This window comes from Athalia rosae, chromosome 1 (genome assembly GCF_917208135.1).
Source record: "Athalia rosae chromosome 1, iyAthRosa1.1, whole genome shotgun sequence".
Taxonomy (NCBI): domain Eukaryota; kingdom Metazoa; phylum Arthropoda; class Insecta; order Hymenoptera; family Athaliidae; genus Athalia; species Athalia rosae.
This window is the reverse complement of record NC_064026.1, coordinates 25,738,805-25,763,125: the sequence shown is the minus strand read 5'-3', so window position 1 is coordinate 25,763,125 and position 24,321 is coordinate 25,738,805. Positions and strand designations below refer to the sequence as shown.

The 24,321-nt window shown below is 38.1% G+C and overlaps 3 protein-coding genes across 5 annotated transcripts; all 3 read left to right on the top strand.

The window, feature by feature from the left end:
- The first annotated feature begins 447 nt into the window (after positions 1 to 447).
- LOC105692454 (tropomyosin-1) lies at positions 448 to 6,447 on the top strand. The gene is made up of 7 exons (XM_048658979.1): positions 448 to 596; positions 2,808 to 3,095; positions 3,177 to 3,310; positions 3,407 to 3,595; positions 3,682 to 3,757; positions 3,819 to 3,951; positions 6,118 to 6,447. The coding sequence occupies exons 2-7, from the start codon at positions 2,856 to 2,858 to the stop codon at positions 6,198 to 6,200; spliced, it is 855 nt and encodes a 284-aa protein (XP_048514936.1). The 5' UTR covers positions 448 to 596; positions 2,808 to 2,855; the 3' UTR covers positions 6,201 to 6,447.
- Positions 6,448 to 17,029: 10,582 nt separating this feature from the next.
- On the top strand, positions 17,030 to 22,979 carry LOC105692434. Of its 2 annotated transcripts, XM_012411634.3 has the most exons (7): positions 17,030 to 17,174; positions 19,396 to 19,606; positions 19,707 to 19,949; positions 20,563 to 20,649; positions 20,945 to 21,076; positions 21,165 to 21,316; positions 21,493 to 22,979. In XM_012411634.3, the coding sequence occupies exons 2-7, from the start codon at positions 19,400 to 19,402 to the stop codon at positions 21,617 to 21,619; spliced, it is 948 nt and encodes a 315-aa protein (XP_012267057.1). In that variant the 5' UTR covers positions 17,030 to 17,174; positions 19,396 to 19,399; the 3' UTR covers positions 21,620 to 22,979. The 2 variants fall into 2 exon arrangements, with proteins under 2 accessions (XP_012267057.1, XP_048511476.1); XM_048655519.1 differs by lacking the exon at positions 20,563 to 20,649 and having other exon boundaries at positions 17,031 to 17,174.
- A 153-nt stretch (positions 22,980 to 23,132) lies between these two features.
- On the top strand, positions 23,133 to 24,108 carry LOC110117389. Of its 2 annotated transcripts, none has more exons than XM_048655642.1 (4): positions 23,133 to 23,360; positions 23,441 to 23,559; positions 23,751 to 23,838; positions 23,923 to 24,108. In XM_048655642.1, exons 2-4 carry the CDS (start codon positions 23,441 to 23,443, stop codon positions 24,106 to 24,108), a joined length of 393 nt encoding a protein of 130 aa, XP_048511599.1. In that variant the 5' UTR covers positions 23,133 to 23,360. The 2 variants fall into 2 exon arrangements, with proteins under 2 accessions (XP_048511599.1, XP_020711763.2); XM_020856104.2 differs by having other exon boundaries at positions 23,419 to 23,559.
- The last annotated feature ends 213 nt before the right edge of the window (positions 24,109 to 24,321 follow it).

Here is a 24,321-nt window from a genome sequence, read left to right as displayed (position 1 = left end):
ATATAGCCGAGTGATCGAAAGTCGTGGTATTACACCAAACAGAACCCCACTGATCATATCGGATGACTGCTACTCGAGTACTGTGCCCATTCTGTGCAGGGAATGCTCATCGTTCTTCACTTGATAGCATCCTTTCCGTACTCGATGACATTTCAAAGCTCAATTTCAACCGTGTAATGCCTGAACGATACACCTTGACAAGTTGATGATGTCAAGTAGATCTGATTTCTACTACATTTTTCCTTTAGAACCCGCTGGAGTTGAATCACCCCGAGTGTGTAATAATATTTTGTTTACTCCGTCACGGATTTAAAAAATGGCTGCCGACGTCGCCGGCGTCCAAACTACGGAATTTGAAAGTTCGCTAATTTGAGCGTATCACCAAAGCTCGGGTTTGAGAGATTAAGCTGAATAGTTGAAAGTTGCCTTCGGTTTGTCTGATGGGATTTCGCTGGGCTTCGCTGGTTTTCGGGGAAACGCGGGGAGGCCAAAGACTGCTCGCCATTTTTGGGTTCCCCACCCCCGAGTTTTTGGAACACGACGGTGACGGGCGTCGCGACGGCACTCAACTCGCGTCGCTCTACTCGCTCGGGTAGGTAAGTGCTTAAAAAACCCTTTCGTGTTTTTCATCTGCAGCTTATAACATTAATTTAGCCAGTTTTGTGCTTCATTATAATTAGGTGCAACATTGAGCATCGTTGAGTAGTAGAATTTGATAAACTCACAGAGTTCACTTTTATCTATACTTTATGTTTATTTCTTTTTTCTTGGATCCAAGTTTGAACCAAAAAAACCCGTGAAGTGTGTCGCGGTCAAAAAAAAAAGAAAAGAAAGAGAGAAAGAAAGAACCCCGCGACCCCGTGGGTCAGGCGCAGGGGATAGTTTTTGATTACCAAGATCGACGTAATCGATCCTGCATCGGGAGGGAAATTACTTCACCTCTTTGTGACACCTGAATTCTTGCAGGGAATGAAGTGCTGCGCTAATGCTTGCTGCGAAAAAAGATCCATGCAAAATGCGATGGATCGTGCGTCTACAACAAAGAAGAAAATTCTCTTCAGGGACGCTTTTGCTAGACGCAAAATTTAACAACGCTTCGCTTATGTTTCTTCAAGGGCTTACTTTTTACTTGCATTGTTACGTAATGTCGTAAGTAGCATTAACACCATAACACTGTAACAAGTATTTACCCTCTGTATGAGTATCGTATTGTTTTTTTTCTTCAATTCCCATCAACAGACCGATTGTATTTACGACTATACATCCCCATACGTATTTTTTCAAACTGTTTTACGTTTTGTCGTGGTGTTTTTTTCACTACCCCTGAGAATGCTGTTAATTTGTATCATGACGAAGAACTCCTAACACCGGTATCTTACTCGTGAAAATTATAGGGATGAAAAAATCAGCCACACCGAATATAAATTTTGACAAATTATTAAAGTTCATCTCAAAAAAAATGTTGACCCTCATTTCCCATTCCCCTTGTTAATCATCAGAAGAAAATTGATGAAAATTGACAGTTGCCATGCAAATGTTATGCATATTCTTGCCACCTGGGATGCAGGGGAAAAAGATCAGGATAGATTTCCAGCGTTGCATTAGTAAAAAACGTTGTATTTGGGATGGCATGTATATTCGTTGCATAATGAAATCAAATAAATAAAACGCATGGTTTCTCTCGTATGATTTATTAAAAAAACTATGTATTCTCGAACTATTTTTCATTGACTTTTTTTCATTCGAAACGATTCTGAATTATTAAAGAAATCGCAGTGGTTTCGCAAAGTTTCGTAAATTCTATAAATACTCCACGCAGTTAGATCGGATGTCGGTTGGAGTTAGCAGCCAAGTAAAGCTCGATCCTCTGGGATACAGACGCTTGGCGTCAGCCGACGTTGTCTTATTTATAGACCGGCCTCTCCGCAGCTATTTCCGTAGACGCCGTTTTCTATGATGGCATTTTGAGCCACGGCACGTCTACTGCTTGAATATAATACTACGCTAATACAAAACAAGGGAAACAAATACCCTTGATCAGGCTAATTAATATCCACATCGACCGAATGTACCTCTTGTATTTCCTCAGCACTACTCCAGCGGTCGCCATATTGTTTCTCAATTTCAAGGCTGCCGGGCTATTTAGGCAATGTTTTGATTCAGTCACATTCTTGCCCTGGTTACACCTATCCGTCTTCTGTTCTTCTACCACCCTTGACTCCATGCTGATCACCTCTCACTATCTTCTGCCTTTGAAAATTTAGCATTTCTACTCGTCGGTGACTTCGGTGAAAATTATCTCAATCTACAGTCATTTCCGGAGTCGTCCTTCCAAAATGCATGGTTTTGACGTGTCTCTCGTAATCCCTGGAGTTTTTTTTTTTTTTTTCTTCAAACGAAATATTTGAATTTTGAATCCATGCAATTTTTGATTCGCATAAATGTAGCCGGTTCTTATTTTTCTTCTCATGTAACGCAGCTTTGATATCGCGGATTCTATTTGCCAAAAGCATTAATAGCTTTTCACGATGTTGAGATTAAAGAAAATACCTTTGCCTGGACGGTTATTCGGAACTTTATCTGAATAATTCGTACTCATTGCTCCGCAAGTTTTCACTTCGACTGTTTTATATCTCAATGGGCGAAAAGAACAAAATTCGCGTCCGTATGAAGCAGAACGTGAGGATCAGGTATTTATTTTTCTACGTTGAAAATATTCGTAAAGCGAGGTGATACGAGTCCGACTCGAGTTGGAAATTGATGAACAATCTGTGAAAGTTTATTGATACAATTTTCATCGATTGCAGCGGTTATTTTAGTTACGTGAGGAAAGTCGCAAAGAAAAAGCCGCCACCATGGACGCGATCAAGAAGAAGATGCAAGCGATGAAGCTTGAGAAGGACAATGCTCAGGACAAAGCTGATACCTGCGAGGGACAGGCCAAAGAGGCGAATCTCCGCGCGGACAAAGTTCTGGAGGAAGTCAACGACCTGCAAAAGAAACTGCAGCAGGTTGAAGCCGATCTTGAAGCCAACAAGCAGAACTTGGAACAGGCCAACAAGGACCTCGAGGAGCGTGAAAAGTCCCTTACCAACGTAAGACCAGCATTTCGAACTTGAAATCGCCTTCGAATGGACAATCTCGACTTGAGAAAGTTATTTTTATTTCGTTCATAGGCCGAATCCGAGGTGGCTGCTTTGAACAGGAAAGTACAGCTGATTGAGGAAGATTTGGAACGTTCTGAAGAGCGATTGGGAACCGCATCCACGAAACTTACCGAAGCATCTCAGGCGGCTGACGAATCTAGCCGGTAATGAGAATTGTACTATTTTGTATCTGATCTACGTGGCAGTTAAATGTGAATCGAATTTGAAAAACGACCTTTTCCTTCTTCAATCTCGCGCAGTATGTGCAAGGTATTGGAGAACCGCAGTCAACAAGATGAAGAAAGGATGGATCAACTTACCAACCAGCTCAAGGAAGCACGTCTCCTTGCTGAAGACGCTGACGGCAAATCTGACGAAGTTTCCCGCAAGTTGGCCTTCGTTGAAGATGAACTTGAGGTAGCTGAAGACCGTGTCAAGTCCGGAGAAGCGTAAGTCTCCTTGTTCGGTATAAATTTTCGAAGGAATTTCGTAATACTTGTGGATGACGTCTGAGGGTTTCATCTTTCAATTGCAGCAAGATCATGGAGCTTGAAGAGGAACTCAAGGTTGTCGGCAACAGCTTGAAATCCCTGGAAGTGTCCGAGGAGAAGGTAACAAATTTTTGAAGTTCTAAAAAAGACGAAATTCTAACGCTCTTGATATTGTTTTCAGGCCAACCAACGAGTTGAGGAATTCAAGCGCCAGCTCAAGACCTTGACCGTAAAGCTGAAAGAGGCGGAAGCTCGTGCCGAATTCGCCGAAAAGACTGTCAAGAAGCTCCAGAAGGAGGTTGACAGGCTTGAAGGTACGTGCGATTTGAAAATCGCCATATATATTTTTTCCTTAACAGAATATTCTACACTATCGTATTAAATGATGTACCGCGTCGTTCAGCCTCAAGTTCAGTAAAGCTAAACATTTATTTTGTTTTTTCCAATTCAAAGTAAGAGATTTGAATATCCGAACGAGTATAAACCGAGCTCTTCACAATATTCGTTCATTCGTCAGCAGTCGTTACTAACTTGTTAGACTTTCGTTTCAACTACGGAAAATTGGAGTGTATAATCTAAAAAATATCGGATGCCTTGTTACATGGTGTTACATCAACGCTAATAAGGGCGCATTTCGCTGTGCTTTTCCTTAACACAACTTTTTAATGATCGTGATCATTGTTATTGATAATAATTAATTTTCGCTTGTTAATATTTGTTTACCTGTATTTATTATTTTCCACGAATTTGCTTCGATGAATACGTAGCACGTATAATTCTTAGTTTTTAAATATGATTTTTTTTTTCATCCGATGAATATTTTGCCTTACTTGAAATTAATTCGTATAATTAATTGAGTATCGCGCCGTATAGTATTGGATAGGAGAGTTCGTTGAAGGAGGATATAATGCAGGTAATCATCACGACGGATTTTAATCCCTCCGTCGTTTTTCGTTGCAGACGATTTGTTCCACCAGAAGGAGAAACACAAAGCAATTTGCGACGACTTGGACTCGACATTTGCTGAACTTACTGGCTACTAAATATTACACACATGCAACAAACTCTTCCATTAGTTTCCACAAAAACACAAACAGAAAACTCACCTCTAACACGAACCCTATTACTCACTTGCTTACCAATCACGTGACCCTGACTACCTTACCTCTAAAGTGAATGTGATCATAAATGGATGGATTTAATGTGTAGACACAAGCCACTGGCGAAAATTACTGTTTTTCGGACAAGTCGTTTGAAAATTGATAATTAGTTACCATACGCGTCGTATTCCGAACACGGGATAAAATGATCTGTCAATTTCGGAACTTGTTCAGTTTTTGTTAGGATGGACCGTGACGTGGGCTGAATGTATGATTGACACGAGATACTTTGATTCGTTCACATACCTAATGGTTTTATTTGATTGACAAATATTTCGCGTTCTGGTTGTAGCGACAAAATTACCCCCAGAGTAATCAACCCTCTGACAATGAGTCTAGACAACACATGCCCCTGAAAACATTTACACAAACCATAGCACAACTTTCCTTAGTCGTACCTATACACGGTTCTAAAAATTAATACAATTTAGCTTGTTAGCTTCGCTACATCTGCAGACGCAAGCCAGGTACTTTTGCTCCCTGTAGCTAGCTGTGTAATATGTGCGTACGACAAAAGCCGATCCAAAAAAAAAATACACAAAGATATGTAGAGTGACAGAAAATGCTTTACTTCCAGTTTGTAGGAAGTTGGCGAGGTGGAAGACCTGTTCTACTTCAGCACTTTTGCATAATAATAACGTGAGTCTTATAGGGTGACTAAACTCAAAAACTTGACAAAAAAAACTGGCAATTTAATATTGTACGTTCAATATATCTCTATGATTGTACTACTTGAAAGTCACAGTGCCGTGTACGATCAGACGGAAAGTATTCCAAGAACATGCAAAGATAAATTGGTTCTTCTACCCTGGCAACCTTCTAAAATTACGAGGAAATATTAATGATGAAATTAATATTTTCTAAAAGTTTATTTGTCAAGCACGAACTCATCTTATCAAGTGGCGGCGTATCGATATCCTATTTTTTCAACTGATTTGCGCCGCGTGGCGATTATTCTATGTGTTTCTCTAAATTTTTCGTATTCGTTCGCATTTATTGGGCCGAATTCCAAGGACTATAACATTGACTAACATGCCTTGACAAGAATCTATATAATAATCGTTGTTTCATCGCTAGATTTGACCTGCAAATGATACCCATCTCATCCATTTCCTATGCAATATAGAGTAGTTTTATAAATGCATATTAAAATATTTTTATGACTTCAACCAACTAGATACGGTTACGTTGATCATTGGCCAATTAGCGAGACATATTTTCATATATCTTATCATCACGTGTTACCCCAGTATCTATTATTTTCTGTGTTGAGAATAATGGTTGTAATGGTTATTCGAATTTATTTTTTTTTCATTGTAGACGAGCTTGGAATCAACAAGGACAGATACAAGTCTTTGGCCGACGAGATGGACTCCACCTTCGCCGAATTGGCTGGATATTAATTACTATGATTTCCCACCCAGAAGTCACTATACCAATTTCATCGAATATGTAAAAACTGTCCACCAAAACTACACAACAAAGAACAAAAACTACACAACATCGAAAATACATGATTTATTATCACCACATTATAATGTTAATGCACGGTTATATAAATATTATATGTTAATAAATATTATTACTACAATTATTGTACGATATCCAGTACGGTACACGGTATTTAATAAATTTAAAGTTATAAACTAATATAAAGTAGCCCTTACTACCGAAGCGCTTCGTTTTCATTGCGGACTATTAACTATTTCTTTTCACCTATACATATACTGGTACAGGCTGAAAATTGTAATGAGTCTATCGGAAATAGTGGATCGTTCTCAGTCGTTACGAAAGCGATATACGTAATTCTTGTGGAAGTGTCTAACAATTGACTTATAAAAAATTCTTCCGATCTTCTTTTGCTGAAATTGAGACGATCTCTGAAAGAACTCTGCCTCATCTCCCTCTGATAACTGAAATGAATGGCAGCTACTATACCGAAGCTACCTCATCAAACCTACTACTACTATTGGATCACCTGCTGGGATAAGATTCTCAGCAGCTGAAACGAGTGGTTGCAAAGGATGAAGAGGCGCGACATGTGGTAATACAGGTCACAAAATTATACATACAATGAATTGTTTCGGAATAAGCAATGAACTATTTTAATAACGAGGTATATTATTTAAATGAATAACTGCAAAATATCAGTTTTTATTTATCAGATTAACATGTGATTACCAATTTGTGCGTAAACATTCGCTAGATGTATCGAGCGATTGAATCTTATTATAATTTCTAATCATTGATTTTTCGTGATTCCCGAAGCAACGGATTGAATATCTTTTGCAAAAAATTTTTAATGTACTTTGACCTCACGAATACGAATCCACCGAGTAAATTGAATTATCCTTAGAACAAATCAAGTTTCTATATTGATCAAGTTTCTTTTATTGTTCGGAGGAATTCTTTAATTATGAAGAGTTCCAAATCGAACACTAATTCTGTTTACAAGTTCAAGTATAATTATTCATTATAAGAGTAGTTGTGGTATTTAGCTGGACTTCGAGCCAAAAGCAAAGTTGCAATTTAGTTTCATTATTTCCCACTTCTATATTTTTTCGATCGCTGGGAAAAGAAAATAAATCAAACTCGAACTAATAACCGGTGCACTATTTTTTTACTGTCCTCTCAGGAGAACTGCCGCTTCCCAAAGTCAGCAGTCGCTGAGATTCGCCGGGGAAATCAATGCAAGAATAATGACTTCACACTCACTGACGAGCATCTTCTTACCTCAAGATGGAGTGAATTTACGTCCGCTAGTTTTCAATTCAGAAGTTGACAACCATATACATATATTTACATGGAAAATAATTGATGACGTATGAGAAAGTTCGCATATCTTGTCTGCATTATGATTACCGGAGTAGTATTGTATTATTGTACTTGATATGTAACTTGCGAATGATATTGAAACATTTTAAAGACAGTAATGAATTTTTTAATGAAGCTATTGTTATTTGAGTCCAACTTACATAACTTATCAATAAATGAGCAGCTATTTCTAAATTAATGACTTGAATCTTATTGATCATACCCCTGCGCGATTCGTTACGTCCATTTATGAAGAACTTAACATAATCAGGCCCTAGCTCGGAACACCTCCTTGCCTATCCTGTGCTCCTGATACCAGGATCAATTTTACACCGCACTTCGCATTTTCAGGGTCGGCATTCTAGAGCTCTGCATTATCACTTACGGTTTAAAGCATGATTGAACGATCGAAGACACAAGCATGCATGCAATCAGTCCTGCAATGCATCAGTTGCTCTCTCTTTCATACTAGGAATAAATAAACAGGGTGGAACGCATGCACACGATGAGGCACCAGGTCTCGGAATACCTCCTCGGTTTTTCTGTTCTCCTGATACCCAGAAAATTTTGAGGCCTAAATTATAATTTTTGCAAACGCTATTTTAAAGCTAGGAATTATTCTTTTCTTTTCGTATCCACGATTTATTGAATAAATAAATACATAGGCAGGCTCATAGTTAGTCCTGCAAAGAATCAGTCGCTCTCTACATGATACTAGAATTAAATATACATGATTGAAGGCATGCACATGATGAGGCACCAAGTTTCGGACCACCTCCTCGGGTTTCCTGTTCTCCTGATACAAATCTCCACTTTTCGGCAAACTTTCAATTTTCAGGGCCGGCAATCTAGAGCTCTGCATTATCACTTACGGTTTGAAGCATGATTGAACGATCAAAGACACAGGCATGCATACAGTCAGTCCTGCAACGCATCAGTTTCTCTCTCTTTCATACTAGGAATAAATAAACAGGGTGGAACGCATGCACACGATGAGGCACCAGGTCTCGGAATACCTCCTCGGTTTTTCTGTTCTCCTGATACCCAGAAAATTTTTAGGCCTAAATTATAATTTTTGCAAACGCTATTTTAAAGCTAGGAATTATTCTTTTCTTTTCGTATCCACGATTTATTGAATAAATAAATACATAGGCAGGCTCATAGTTAGTCCTGCAAAGAATCAGTCGCTCTCTACATGATACGAGAATTGAATATACATGATTGAAGGCATGCACATGATGAGGCACCAAGTTTCGGACCACCTCCTCGGGTTTCCTGTTCTCCTGATACAAATCTCCACTTTTCGGCAAACTTTCAATTTTCAGGGCCGGCAATCTAGAGCTCTGCATTATCACTTACGGTTTGAAGCATGATTGAACGATCAAAGACACAGGCATGCATACAGTCAGTCCTGCAACGCATCAGTTTCTCTCTCTTTCATACTAGGAATAGATAAACAGGGTGGAACGCATGCACACGATGAGGCACCAGGTCTCGGAATACCTCCTGGGTTTTTCTGTTCTCCTGATACCCAGAAAATTTTTAGGCCTAAATTATAATTTTTGCAAACGCTATTTTAAAGCTAGGAATTATTCTTTTCTTTTCGTATCCACGATTTATTGAATAAATAAATACATAGGCAGGCTCATAGTTAGTCCTACAAAGAATCAGTCGCTCTCTACATGATACTAGAATTAAATATACATGATTGAAGGCATGCACATGATGAGGCACCAAGTTTCGGACCACCTCCTCGGGTTTCCTGTTCTCCTGATACAAATCTCCACTTTTCGGCAAACTTTCAATTTTCAGGGCCGGCAATCTAGAGCTCTGCATTATCACTTACGGTTTGAAGCATGATTGAACGATCAAAGACACAGGCATGCATACAGTCAGTCCTGCAACGCATCAGTTTCTCTCTCTTTCATACTAGGAATAGATAAACAGGGTGGAACGCATGCACACGATGAGGCACCAGGTCTCGGAATACCTCCTGGGTTTTTCTGTTCTCCTGATACCCAGAAAATTTTTAGGCCTAAATTATAATTTTTGCAAACGCTATTTTAAAGCTAGGAATTATTCTTTTCTTTTCGTATCCACGATTTATTGAATAAATAAATACATAGGCAGGCTCATAGTTAGTCCTACAAAGAATCAGTCGCTCTCTACATGATACTAGAATTAAATATACATGATTGAAGGCATGCACATGATGAGGCACCAAGTTTCGGACCACCTCCTCGGGTTTCCTGTTCTCCTGATACAAATCTCCACTTTTCGGCAAACTTTCAATTTTCAGGGCCGGCAATCTAGAGCTCTGCATTATCACTTACGGTTTGAAGCATGATTGAACGATCAAAGACACAGGCATGCATACAGTCAGTCCTGCAACGCATCAGTTTCTCTCTCTTTCATACTAGGAATAAATAAACAGGGTGGAACGCATGCACACGATGAGGCACCAGGTCTCGGAATACTTCCTCGGTTTTTCTGTTCTCCTGATACCCAGAAAATTTTTAGGCCTAAATTATAATTTTTGCAAACGCTATTTTAAAGCTAGGAATTATTCTTTTCTTTTCGTATCCACGATTTATTGAATAAATAAATACATAGGCAGGCTCATAGTTAGTCCTACAAAGAATCAGTCGCTCTCTACATGATACTAGAATTAAATATACATGATTGAAGGCATGCACATGATGAGGCACCAAGTTTCGGACCACCTCCTCGGGTTTCCTGTTCTCCTGATACAAATCTCCACTTTTCGGCAAACTTTCAATTTTCAGGGCCGGCAATCTAGAGCTCTGCATTATCACTTACGGTTTGAAGCATGATTGAACGATCAAAGACACAGGCATGCATACAGTCAGTCCTGCAACGCATCAGTTTCTCTCTCTTTCATACTAGGAATAAATAAACAGGGTGGAACGCATGCACACGATGAGGCACCAGGTCTCGGAATACCTCCTCGGTTTTTCTGTTCTCCTGATACCCAGAAAATTTTTAGGCCTAAATTATAATTTTTGCAAACGCTATTTTAAAGCTAGGAATTATTCTTTTCTTTTCGTATCCACGATTTATTGAATAAATAAATACATAGGCAGGCTCATAGTTAGTCCTGCAAAGAATCAGTCGCTCTCTACATGATACGAGAATTGAATATACATGATTGAAGGCATGCACATGATGAGGCACCAAGTTTCGGACCACCTCCTCGGGTTTCCTGTTCTCCTGATACAAATCTCCACTTTTCGGCAAACTTTCAATTTTCAGGGCCGGCAATCTAGAGCTCTGCATTATCACTTACGGTTTGAAGCATGATTGAACGATCAAAGACACAGGCATGCATACAGTCAGTCCTGCAACGCATCAGTTTCTCTCTCTTTCATACTAGGAATAAATAAACAGGGTGGAACGCATGCACACGATGAGGCACCAGGTCTCGGAATACCTCCTCGGTTTTTCTGTTCTCCTGATACCCAGAAAATTTTGAGGCCTAAATTATAATTTTTGCAAACGCTATTTTAAAGCTAGGAATTATTCTTTTCTTTTCGTATCCACGATTTATTGAATAAATAAATACATAGGCAGGCTCATAGTTAGTCCTGCAAAGAATCAGTCGCTCTCTACATCATACTAGAATCAAATATACATGATTGAAGGCATGCACATGATGAGGCACCAAGTTTCGGACCACCTCCTCGGGTTTCCTGTTCTCCTGATACAAATCTCCACTTTTCGGCAAACTTTCAATTTTCAGGGCCGGCAATCTAGAGCTCTGCATTATCACTTACGGTTTGAAGCATGATTGAACGATCAAAGACACAGGCATGCATGCAGTTAGTCCTGCAATGCATCAGTTGCTCTCTCTTTCATACTAGGAATAAATAAGCAGGGTGGAACGCATGCACACGATGAGGCACCAGGTCTCGGAATACCTCCTCGGTTTTTCTGTTCTCCTGATACCCAGAAAATTTTTAGGCCAAAATTATAATTTTTGCAAACGCTATTTTAAAGCTAGAAATTATTCTTTTCTTTTCGTATCTACGATTTATTGAATAAATAAATACATAGGCAGGCTCATAGTTAGTCCTGCAAAGAATCAGTCGCTCTCTACATGATACTAGAATTAAATATACATGATTGAAGGCATGCACATGATGAGGCACCAAGTTTCGGACCACCTCCTCGGGTTTCCTGTTCTCCTGATACAAATCTCCACTTTTCGGCAAACTTTCAATTTTCAGGGCCGGCAATCTAGAGCTCTGCATTATCACTTACGGTTTGAAGCATGATTGAACGATCAAAGACACAGGCATGCATGCAGTTAGTCCTGCAACGCATCAGTTGCTCTCTCTTTCATACTAGGAATAAATAAACAGGGTGGAACGCATGCACACGATGAGGCACCAAGTTTCGGAATACCTCCTCGGTTTTTCTGTTCTCCTGATACCCAGAAAATTTTTAGGCCTAAATTATAATTTTTGCAAACGCTATTTTGAAGCTAGAAATTATTCTTTCCTTTTCGTATCTACGATTTATTGAATAAATAAATACATAGGCAGGCTCATAGTTAGTCCTGCAAAGAATCAGTCGCTCTCTACATGATACTAAAATTAAATATACATGATTGAACGCATGCACACGATGAGGCACCAGGTCTCGGAATACCTCCTCGGGTTTTCTGTTCTCCTGATACAAATCTCTACTTTCGAGCAAACTTTCAATTCTTAGGGCCGGCATTCTAGAGCTCTGCATTATCGGTTCTGGTTTGTGTGAAAGCATGACTGTTGATTGAATGCATAGGCAGGCACATGATAACGCCTGTATCCAACCAGGTGATGTCTCGATCATTTGGCACCGTGGTATTATACGAGACACGTGCATGCATGTATGCATATGATGTCGGCACATCTCTTTTCCCTTCATGTACTTATGTTTTCGTCATATGTTGTTTGTAGATAATGTTATCATGTGATGGATGCACGTGTGCATCCAATGGTTTTTGAATGATACGAAATAAATTTTGACACGTTATTTCATTCATAATGAATTTATTCCCATGTAGAAATGTGTTTTCACAATAAATATGTTACAATGAAATTGATTGAAGTTAATAATTGGATATATATTTATATTATTCCTAGGTGTACATGATTCATGGCTAGATGATTACAAATATATATATTCTCATTTGCTTCATAATTATAATGACCAATTGAGCAGATGCACCAGGAGTTCCGTGTTGTAGATGCAGGGCAGAGTTGCCTCGAAGCTGCAAATTTTTCATCTGTAACAGAAGAAAAAAAAATTAATAATCAAAAACAAATGGATTTACAGCGTTATTTAATCATCAAGTTATCGCCAAGTTCACGCTTCTCGGGCTAAACAAAAAAACGAGAAGTCTTGGATATTTTAAAAAATTTGAGCTAAACTCAACCATTTTGTTCGGTAGGATTTGATTGCGTATTCCTATATATTTGAACTTAGGATACCGAATCGGCTAGCTAAAATCATTTATCCATGGAAATGATCGAGCTATGGACTAGGTATATTTCGCTCTTCAGATGAAAAAAAAAGATTGTGATCTCGTTTGACTTTAAGAAGTCAAAAAAATGTATTTATATATTCGCTGTGTGGCATGTAGAATGGCGACTCAATTATCTCGGCAAGCTTCTATAGTCACGTTAAATCAGAAGAGATGTCAACAATATTCAGTTTCATTGTTTTTGGGCACCGACCGTGGAACAAACAGAGGAAAGCGTATCGAAAATAAAAGTGAATCCCAGATTTATATAAGATTCATACGTGTACGCTGTTCGCAAGAACCGCACATTCAGTGGTACCGGAAACAGATGGAAAATTATCCCCCGCACGAAAGAGCAATTTGAGAAAATTCACTGTCGGGGTAAACGGTATTTGCTATACTCGCATAGATATACCCGAGGGTATACGTACATACATCTCCTCGAGACTTCACGATGCATTTCTATGAAAATAGCTTGTATCTTTCACCGACTATATTCGGTGCAAAAGTAAGTTTCATCTGATTTGCAATTGTGCATCATGCACAATACCTTTCCAAGAGTTCGGTCCTCGTTACACCGTCTGTGAGTTATTATCTTGACCTAGATAACCGGCGCTCCATAACTAAGTTAGTGGGCCCCTCGCATTCTTGCTGGAAATGACATTAAACTTTATTGTAATATTGTACCCAGATATATTTCTATATTCGAACTATGTAAACGACCTACAGACTGCAACAGCAACTTGACCCTGATCCTCGAACGACGAAGCATAGAGAGAAGTTTTAACCAGGACCGATCCGTTCCGAATTCCAGAAAGTTCTTTCTTCTCCACGCTGTATTTATGATGGCCCTCTTTTCCAAGAAGCTGTGGTACGCGCAGCCTTTCTATACCGCAACTAAAGATTGAATTCATATCGGATTGAAGAATCCGTTTTAGGCCATTGCTTGGTAATTGCAACTAGCTGACAATGAGACAGCCACCAAGACGCGTGAGGATCCGGGATCCAGCTGAATCACTGCTATCGATACTTCGTTTATTTGAATATACTTTCTTTTCTCGTGCGTCACATAATTCTCTTCCGGATTTTTGTTCAGTTATTTTCAGAGCGCGCAATTTTCCTCTATAACTACCAACAAGCTGAAAATTTTTTATACATTTCGACAATCCAACGGTACGAAAGATGGAAGAAAAACATCTCCATGGTACAACGCGCTGAATAAATTATGACAGCCAAGCATCGCACAGATCATCTACCAGTATCTGTTTTACTCGAAAGAATCTCGAGCACGCAACTGTAAACGAGAGCTATTTTATTTCTGGTATAAAAAACGAAAATATAAAAGGTAAAAAACTATATAAATAGAAAAAAAACTACGTACAAACTCTCTATACATATAAGAAGCAAACGTTACAGTTCAGATACGATCAAATAACATCACGAATCAGGAATGGCCGCGGTAGCATTTGTCGGACGTGTAGCATCAAAACGGAAGCTCCAACTGCACTTGGGAAAAAATTACGTGAGATACGTGTCCATTTAGTCCCGAAGCTCGCACGCTCGGCATTCCACAATTGCCGTGACAAGGTCGCGTCCGTGAGAGCCCCGGGCAGGTTGGTATTTATACAGAAATGAAGAAAAAGACCCCTGCGAGGGTGTAGCCATCGTTGAATCGAGGGGCCTCATTCCGACTTTATATCGCAATATAAAAGCTGAAGGTGGGGAAAACTTCGCAGGATACAAATGGTTATGTAAATTGTCCGACATGGTCCCGCTACGCCACGCGGATTTTCTGTGTCGAATAGCTGTAACGCCACAATTCCTTCATCCCAACATGTAGCATAATGCGTAGGTATACTTACGCGCTACTAGTTCCAAGGGAAATGTTAACCTGGAGCCAAAATTGAACATCTGTATCGCGGACGAGATTGCAGTAAAGATTGTACAAATGATTAAATAAACAAAAACAAGCGTACGTGCATCGTTTGTATTCCGTACCACACCGTTAGTAGTCTACCAAATTATTCGGTACGTTTTCTCAGGTCAAACGTATCGAGTAGTTTAACGCAAAATGAGGGAGTATAAATTACCATTTGAATGTACCGATGGGACTACGACAAATTGAAGCGGCAGTCCACGATTTAGATGACTACTAAAAATTAAATTTCAAGATCCACCTAGGTATGAAATTTTTGCGAGCGTTTTAGGGAAGCACTCATCGTCTAATTAATTGCATCCACGGCCAAATCATGAGTCGGAACGCCACGAAGGTCAGTTGATATTTTCATTCACATTAAACACTGAAAAAAAAAAGATGAAAAATCATGGCATTCCAACAACCGTGAAGAATGAATTAAGATTACATCAACTTTGTATTTGTTGATGATAAATCACTTTGAATTTTGTGTGTTCCGTTTTACGTTTTGAACAAACGCGTGATGTATCTGGAGCAGGCGAGTGTAGGTTTACATATTTTATTGAAGACGCTAACTAAACAAACGCATCAGCAGAGCGAGGAACTTGAAGGTGAGAATTAACGAGTTGTTTCTAATAAGAAGAGTGCATAGGTGATCGAACTTACCGCTAGTGAAACAGTTATGAGATTATCCGTCCTTCTTATTTCTCACCTGTTGTAATACTTGTTCAGAGGATGCGGAATGAGATGATCGACCGGAACACACGTGAGTCTGCTTTAGAGTAATTTCGAAGCGCTACAGAAACTGCTTAGATATAGCGGATGCCGTAAGATCAGATCGTGAAGTTGATTTTCTTCTATGAATACCTAAGCTTCACTGATCCGAAGTAATACCTTATACTATACATACGCGTATAGATATTCTAGGTGAACATCTGCAGCATTTGATTTCTTATTCTGAGCCCAACGACAGAATTGGATTTCCTGATCGAAGATTTAATACACACGTAGCTGTAGCTACGTTTGTAACGTACCTGCAAGAAGATTTATTTGATGTAAAATTAACAATAATTAAATCCCAAATACGCGGGTAGGTATTTTTGAACATCTTTGGAATTCAGATTATCGATGCTAGGAGGTATCAGAGATCTAGGAGAAAGTGAACATCCTAGCGAAGGGGTTTGAAAATAAAAGTAATATTGATTTAATTCAGACGTAGATAACTGTAAGATCACATTTTTTTTAGTTCATTTATTTTTTTTCTTTAGAACATTTGTTGAAAAACCAAGTTTTAGAAAGCGAAATATTACCTGAATGTAGGTATGAGTGAGTGGTAAAATTCTATCTAAGCAAGTTGCATATAAGTATACTCAGAGAGCATCGAATATATCGATAACATACGGGCACGTCTAACGCTTTTGGATCTGCTAAATATATTTATCGACCAAAACGTTGATTCATTAAGCCCTCGGTGAATATAAAAAAACCTGTAGTTGCAGGCATTCCCATAAAATTATACAAGATATATGTCGTGTTAAAATGAAAAGTCAATCCTTTAAGATTGTTGCAGGCGATAGATAGAGTCGACCTGATGTTCAGGTTTTCGCTTCCTTCAAAAAGAAGAAAGTTCAAAGTCTGTTGTTGGTCGAGGTCAACTACCACTTTTTACCGGTCACAGCGAAGCGTTGAACTTTTATTAAACCACGCAGTAAATAATTAAGTAGAACTCTCCCAATTGCAATAATTTGTCTTCCGTTTTGACCGAGCAAAATTATTCATTTATTTATTCATTATTTTCCTCTTATGTACCTTTATTTTGACCTGATTTGCAAAACAGATTTCTGAATATTTATGAACCGAATATCGAGCATATACTTATACGAAATGACGACGACGCAATTACAAAATCAAACTTGAAAATAAAAATCGTCAAATAAATTCTAGTTATTGAAACAACAGTTTGTATTGGTCAATTCCATTGAAAATAGTTTCAAAGGTGAAAGGTGATTGGAGGAACGCTTTACCCCCCCAAGGTGCACAGGCTATATAGAAGACTCCGCAAGGAATTTCATCTTCAGAACTGAGAGACAGTGTCACGGTTATCTACCCGGAAATATTGATGTGAGTACAGATACATTACCATCTGCACCCTTGTTTCCATTTTTCATTCATTTTTCTGTTTTCAAGTTTATTTGTACAACATCATCTGCATCTTGTAATTCGATCTATACTGAAATAATTATCGATTACACCATGAAATTCACGATCAAACACTGAAAAGTGATTGAAATCACTTGGCATACGTACATATAGTATCCATTCTTATATGATATATTTTAAATCTCTGACAACTACTTTCGACCTGGAGATGCGTACGTGTGTGAATATTTACCATTTTAGATAGTGATGATAAGAAACTAAAAGTAACAGTAATAATTAGCCACATTGAATTTAATTTAAAACCGTAGGAATTGAATTTACAACAAGTGACCGGAGAGTTTAATGCCACCGGCGCGGCGTAGAGTGCTGTTGGAGACTTCAATGCGTGGAGAGAACAGTTTTGTCGTTTTTATTCGTTTATAATTTAAATTACCCTCTCGTCCTGGGTTTTTGGTATAGATGTTCGTACGGAGAGCTAAATTGTGCAAAGAATTTTGAAAAGTTATTGAAATATGCTTATACAGCGAACGAAGGAATAAAATATTTAAAAATCTACGGAAGTGCAGGGTACATTATACAACTCATGATGGGTATTCCTTGGAAACATGAACATGGTTGTAACAGGTAGAAAAATACCTCAAGTTAGCAGGTGCAACGGTACAGTTATTACCTCAGCTTAAAGTTTTGTCGTTTCAAAGTACCGCTTCTAAAAGCAAACGCGAACCCCTAATTCCGGAAAATTCCATCTTCATGGGTACGAGATAAACTTTTGAAATGTAACGCAACAGCACAACCTGCATCAGCCGGACGAATCAAGGCCACCTTCTCTCCGAGTAGAAACCAATATAGGGTTAACAACAAGTAAATGAAAGAAAAAAAGAAAGGAAAAAGGCGTTGAACCGAAAGGTAAACGAACTTTAGATCAAACTCACCTGCTCCACGTATCTCGTTCTGATGATAGTTATGAAGAAATTAAATATAGCAGGTATTCCACTGATCACGTATTTATCCATTTTGCATACACGTTCCGAAATGCATTGCGTATTTTGAGGTAATACTAATCGCGTTGTGCATTAATCGGCGTGAGATTGTTTGTTTTATATTATACACGGGCTTATAATGCACCCCGCTCAGTAGGTCATGACCGCGTTTTCGAATAACGGTTCGAACCAAGTTCAACAAACTTCCCGATCAAAAGTGGGTTAACAAGACGGTGACTGTCGTGGTCTCATTGAGCGAGAGCTAAGACGGCGGCCTTAGTCGATCTACCTTTCGCGGTCAAGGTGCGTGGATATTCCGACAGTAATATTAGACATCGTATGCCCAAGCGTATGTATAATACATAGTCGATTCAAACTCCATCGTATCATCTTTTTTTTATCTTGTGTTGAATTATTTGAAGCTGCAAGAGAACAAAAGAATCAGCCATCATTTCCCATCAGGTGCGAAGAAGCAACTTTCGTTACGATCACATTGTCGTCAGTTATACTTATTGTTGGGTATATTACACGAAGTTATATATACGAAAAAAGAAGTTTCACTACAACCGTTAACACTGTTAGTTAATGTTTCGTACACGAAATAATTATCTTGATTCTGGAAGCAACAGCGTGGCAGATAATTATCTTAATGACGTTCCATTATTTTCGCTCGCTATTTGCGCGCACACGCCATGACGCAGTCATTAAATTTAAAACTTTTCTTTAAAGAAAATTTTTTAAATGAAGAGTAAAATAACATTAGGATAAGAATGATACATCTATGACTAACTCCGTTTTTTTGTTTGTCACATTGCTTCCCTTTAATTAAACTTTCGTGTACTAAAAGTGATCGCATTCGTGTGACACCAAAACGTACAAAACTGCAGTCAGAATAATGAAACCCCCCCACGAGACCGAGTGACACAAATTTAGTTACATTCTCTGCATTCTTAACGGAACTTCACTAATAGCGAAAGAAAATACGCAAGGTTTGAGCGCGAATTGTATCGTGTAGTACGAGTTGAATAATGAAATAATAATCCACAATTGAAATAACAAACAACATCCCCGCTCTAGATCGTACGCATCTATAGCGCATGTGTAACTAATCAATTATCGGTGCCCTGTTATAATTAGTTACATAGTTTTCGTACGTCATGATTAATAACTATTCAAATAATTGTTTTCATTTTTTTTTTCAGAAATATGCAGTACAATCAGTTTGTATCCCTCTGTCTTGTGGCCCTTGTTCTCGGACAAGTATCCGCGTTGCCACAGCATCCACAGTACCAACTACAGTACCCGCAACAATATCAGCAGGTCAGAGATGACAGGAAATTTGCTGAAAAGCCGAATGCGATGAAAAAAGTCGCACTCGATGACCTCGAGGACGTCAGCACCAATCAAATTCAGGTAATCAACTCTATCCAAATTACAATAATGTTTGTTAATGAACCGGTTAGATAGTCTGAATCTTTGAGTTACTATTTGGGATCGATTTTTTTATTATCAGGAAGGCGGTAGCAGTGGATTCTCCTGGTCCAACATGCTGGGCATGGTAATGCAAATGTTACTCGGTCAAACCGGCGGTAATGTGGGACCAAGTAAAAATGACATTGACGATGGTGGAGTTCCCCCCAGCCCTTGGGCTCAGATGCTATCGGTTGGCCTTCGCGTTTTGACTGCCCTTCTCGGTGGTCCTCAACAGCAGGCTGATGGAATTGACAAAGTTGACAATCAGAGCAGCCCACTGCAGGTATAAAAATTTACTCCATGAGCTCGTCTCTTCATACTTTCGCACAGTTCTAACTTTCTAGTTATTATACCGAGTGCAAGGCCGACGATATTTCGTTTTTATACTTTGACTTCGATAAGAACAGTAATGACTATAAATTCCACAATAATATTTGGTTAATAATAAATATACCTCGTATTAATAATATGATCATTTCTCTGTACAAAATATTATCTGCACAGTAGATATTCAATACGCTTCATATAATTTACACATCTGCTTTTCATGTCGCTTTGTATAATATATTACCAATAGATAAATAAGTTACACCACTTCATTCTCCAGCATCTTCCAATTACACTTTACTGTGCACCCATTAACGATGGTACACAATAAGTAGTGTCACGTTTAGCTTACTTTTCGCAAATATTTCACCCCCTGTACAATACACTACATTCATTCGGATGTTCGATTGGAGTTTTTTTTTTATCTTTGAACTCATCAAATATTAGAAATAAACTGGAACAGAAGATGCTGTAGATAAATGCAAAATAAAACAAAATAATTCGTTTGTATATATACATACATGAACAAAATTTAGACTTAGTGCACACGGCTGGTGTCGGTTGTTTAGGGAATATTGACAGCGGTGCTGGGCGCATTTCTTGGACAGGGGCGAGATCCTGATCAGGTGGCAGTCATGGCAAAACAAGCCTCCGAGGTTAGTATGGAAAATCGATGAATTCATCCATCATTACTCTCGCAATTCTTCCCGAAATTCGTATGAAGGAAATTAATTATATGGGTGACAAAATATGTTCATCACGTAAATAATTGCTTTCGTTGTGCTTTTGGGCCTGCAATGCTGTTGTATAGACTTTCTGTTTTTGTTCTTGTTGTTGCAGTTTTTTTATTTTTTTTTTTATAATCTTATCCTCTCATCGGTAAGACTGAATAATGTAATGCGCAACGGACATTCCCCGCTAATATTTTTAACGGATTTTTTCTGTTCGTAGTTCATTGGCATCGTCATGAATCTCTTGGATGCCCTCAAGACGTCATTCTCCCACCGTTCTCTCTCTGCTAGATCCATTGGGAAGAGAGATACTGTTTCCGAAGCCGCTGTAGCGTCAATCTCTATGCTCAAGGTATAAGGCAATTAAATTACTTTAACGAGATACATTCCTGTGTGATTTACTGATTTCATGAGCCTGAAAATGTTATTATTAATTACAGGGATACGTGCGATCTATGAAATCTTTCAGTGGAGTTGGACGTGCCGAAGATGAGGGACAACGTGGATGTGCCGAACGTGCTCTTTGCGAAGCTAGTGCCGAATGTACCGCAGATTCTCAAGGAACATCATCCATCTTCTGTCAATTGGGATCGTGAGTATAATTAATTGAACTGCACCGTTATTTCCTTTTTCGGTACTTACGCCACGTACAAAAATGTGGAACATTGGGCTATACTGCACAGAATATAGTGTAAATTACATCTGTCTCCAGGGGTGATTGTATGATGTAATAATATCATATACAATTTTTTTAATTTTCAATTTTAGATACGCAACCAGTTACTTACTTCAAAGGCAGAGCGGAGTTGGATTCGAAGCTTTGTACGAAGCTGGTCGACGCGGTCGGTCGGGTGAAGATTGCAGAACACTCTTCCTGGATTGCAACGCGGTTTAAATACTATATTTTAGTTGAAAAATGAACATTTTTTAAACTTTTATCAAGAACTCGCATCACTTTTTTATCGCGATGGAAATTAGACCCGAGTTTAAATTGGCAATGAGTTTACATGTGGACGTACGTACGTACTGACGAGAGGAGTGGTTCTACAAATATAATACCGTGAAGATAGATAGATTTAAAAATATGAATCATTAATAGCACCAAAAATATTTATTTTGCACAATAATCGCCTATATTTTCATTACGTGATATACGACGATTGAAAATTACAACTTTCTCAACTGTTCTGATTGCACGATCAAGGTTCACGATACCGTCCACAAAACAGACCTTTGAAAACTAGAACAAAACAGCTGTACTCCAATGCACAGTGTCGTTAAACATTGAAACAAAACAATTGTTCATACAAAAAAAAAAAATGTTTATAGGTCTAATCGATGAAGAGAAGAAGCCGAAAATTAATTCAACATTTTTTTTTCACTATAGAAAAAACATTTTTCGTAGGAGTAGACTGAACAAAGACTTGAAACTTAGATAAACTCAATCAATTGAATTCATCTAAGTATCAATGCGACTGTAATATTTATTATATTTATTGCGAATCGACGTACAGGTAAATTTACTTGTATTGACGAACTGCTCGAACGATTAACTACGCAGTTTTATAGATGTTCTTCCGAGCAATTATAAGCATGATTAAGTAAATCTCTGAATACGCGAAATTTCTATCACAATTCTTCTGAAAAATCTATCCCCCCCCCGATAGAATCTTTCAAGTTTTGATTAATATTCATGGGAGGCAGAGTTTTAAGATTTTTAGTGTTGTAAGAATCATTTATTGTCTTGAGATATGGAAAATTATAGCGCTAGACATTGAGATTGATTCGAACGATCGATCGAAGTAATTGAGAACATTAGAAATGAATCTCTGCACACAATACCTCCAGATTTATTTATATGAGGTCATATCTCAGGTTATTTTTCAAAATTTTGTATTGTATATATTTGTATGCAGGGTCATTTTTTGCAGCTATTACGAATTCAAGATATGGAAAAAAATCTAATGATTTTAATAATAATGTGATTATTCTTTCCCTTGGATCAGTGATTGTTATAGGCTTTAATTACTAGTTGAACAAACAATAATAAAAAATACCCTCATGAAAATATGAAATATATACAATTTACAATCATACGAAATCACATATTTCAAACATGCGATATGAGGTAAATTATAGCCCTGAACGCGCTGGTGTTTCGTAGTTACTAGACTTTATGTATGTATTTAGTTGTATGTATGCGCCGAATGATTGTACGATAAACGTTAATAAAATATCTTATTTGAAATAACATATTCAAACCTTTACAATTTATTTATAGTTGCCACACTTACTTACCATCTGCTTATGATTCGACGGTTTATTTTGTTGATTCTTCAAAGTACACCACTACAAATCACATCGTTCTACATTTCCCATCGCAAATCTTGACGCTTATGCAAGCTGAAGGTTGTTAAACCCTCAAGTAATTAGGAAGCTGAATTATTTGTCCCAAGAAAAAAAGCACCTTCTGTGCAATTCATGGTACTGGAGTATTTAACAAGCGTGAACGTTAAGGGTGCATCAACCATGACAATTTTAGAAACAAAAGCGTTGCGAGCAAAGAGTTTCACAACAGTTGCTTTATAATTCCTCTTGAAGACACTACTGTACTTTGGGAATATTGTTACTCGAAGGTAACTGAAATTTTCTGATTTTTGTGTACAATGATGAATAATTGTAATTTATTGTTAGATTGATTTATTGTTACTTCAAGATGACTTTCAAATCACTGCTGAATTTTGGATCTTTTGGCGGAAGCTCAACACCATCTGTGGATCGATATCACTCAGGGTCCGGTGATTATGGACATTATGAACATGGTTGGAGCCACGGGTAAGCGTTTCTCATGAAATTATATAATATACTGAAAGTATAATATGTGAGTGAAATTAAAATGAGTTTCAAGTACCTTGAAGTTTAAATAAATCCCATTAGCTAGTGGAGCTTATTGTTGTATGCAAATAATGCGAAAGGCAAACAGATACATCCAAACTGCTGAGATATAAAAATAATGCATTTTTCAGAGGTCACAAAGGAAAGGGTAGTAGTGGCGGGGCAGCCCTGAGTGCACTGACTTTACTCGCTTTTCTATTTCTCATAAACGTAATGCAGGTAATAAACAGTGGTATTTACGTATTCATAGAGAGAGTAGTGATACAAAAGGCCGAGCGTTACCATAATTTGTGCATTTTATAGCAATCACTTGATAACAACAATGCAACAGTGTCAACTGTTCTCTTTCGTGATGGTGAACAAACTTTATCTACCAGTGCTAGAGGTGATGAAGCTCCAACAAAAATCATCACTGACGATTCCATGTCAGCTAGCAAGTATGTGCCGATAAAAACAAGTTTACAAATTGTTCCAAGTAAAACTCGATAGAATAATAAAATTAAAAAAATTAAATTAAAAAAATTGTTTTCAACATTTAAGAGTTCAACGTGAACTCTAAGATCTACCTTATTAGTAGACCGGAAAAAAGGGGTTCATAAGAGAGCGAGTCATGTAGCTGTCAGAATAACAACGCCTGACAATATAATGGCACGAATATTTGAATGAAATGGAGAGTAGTTGCATAGATATATTGAATAACAT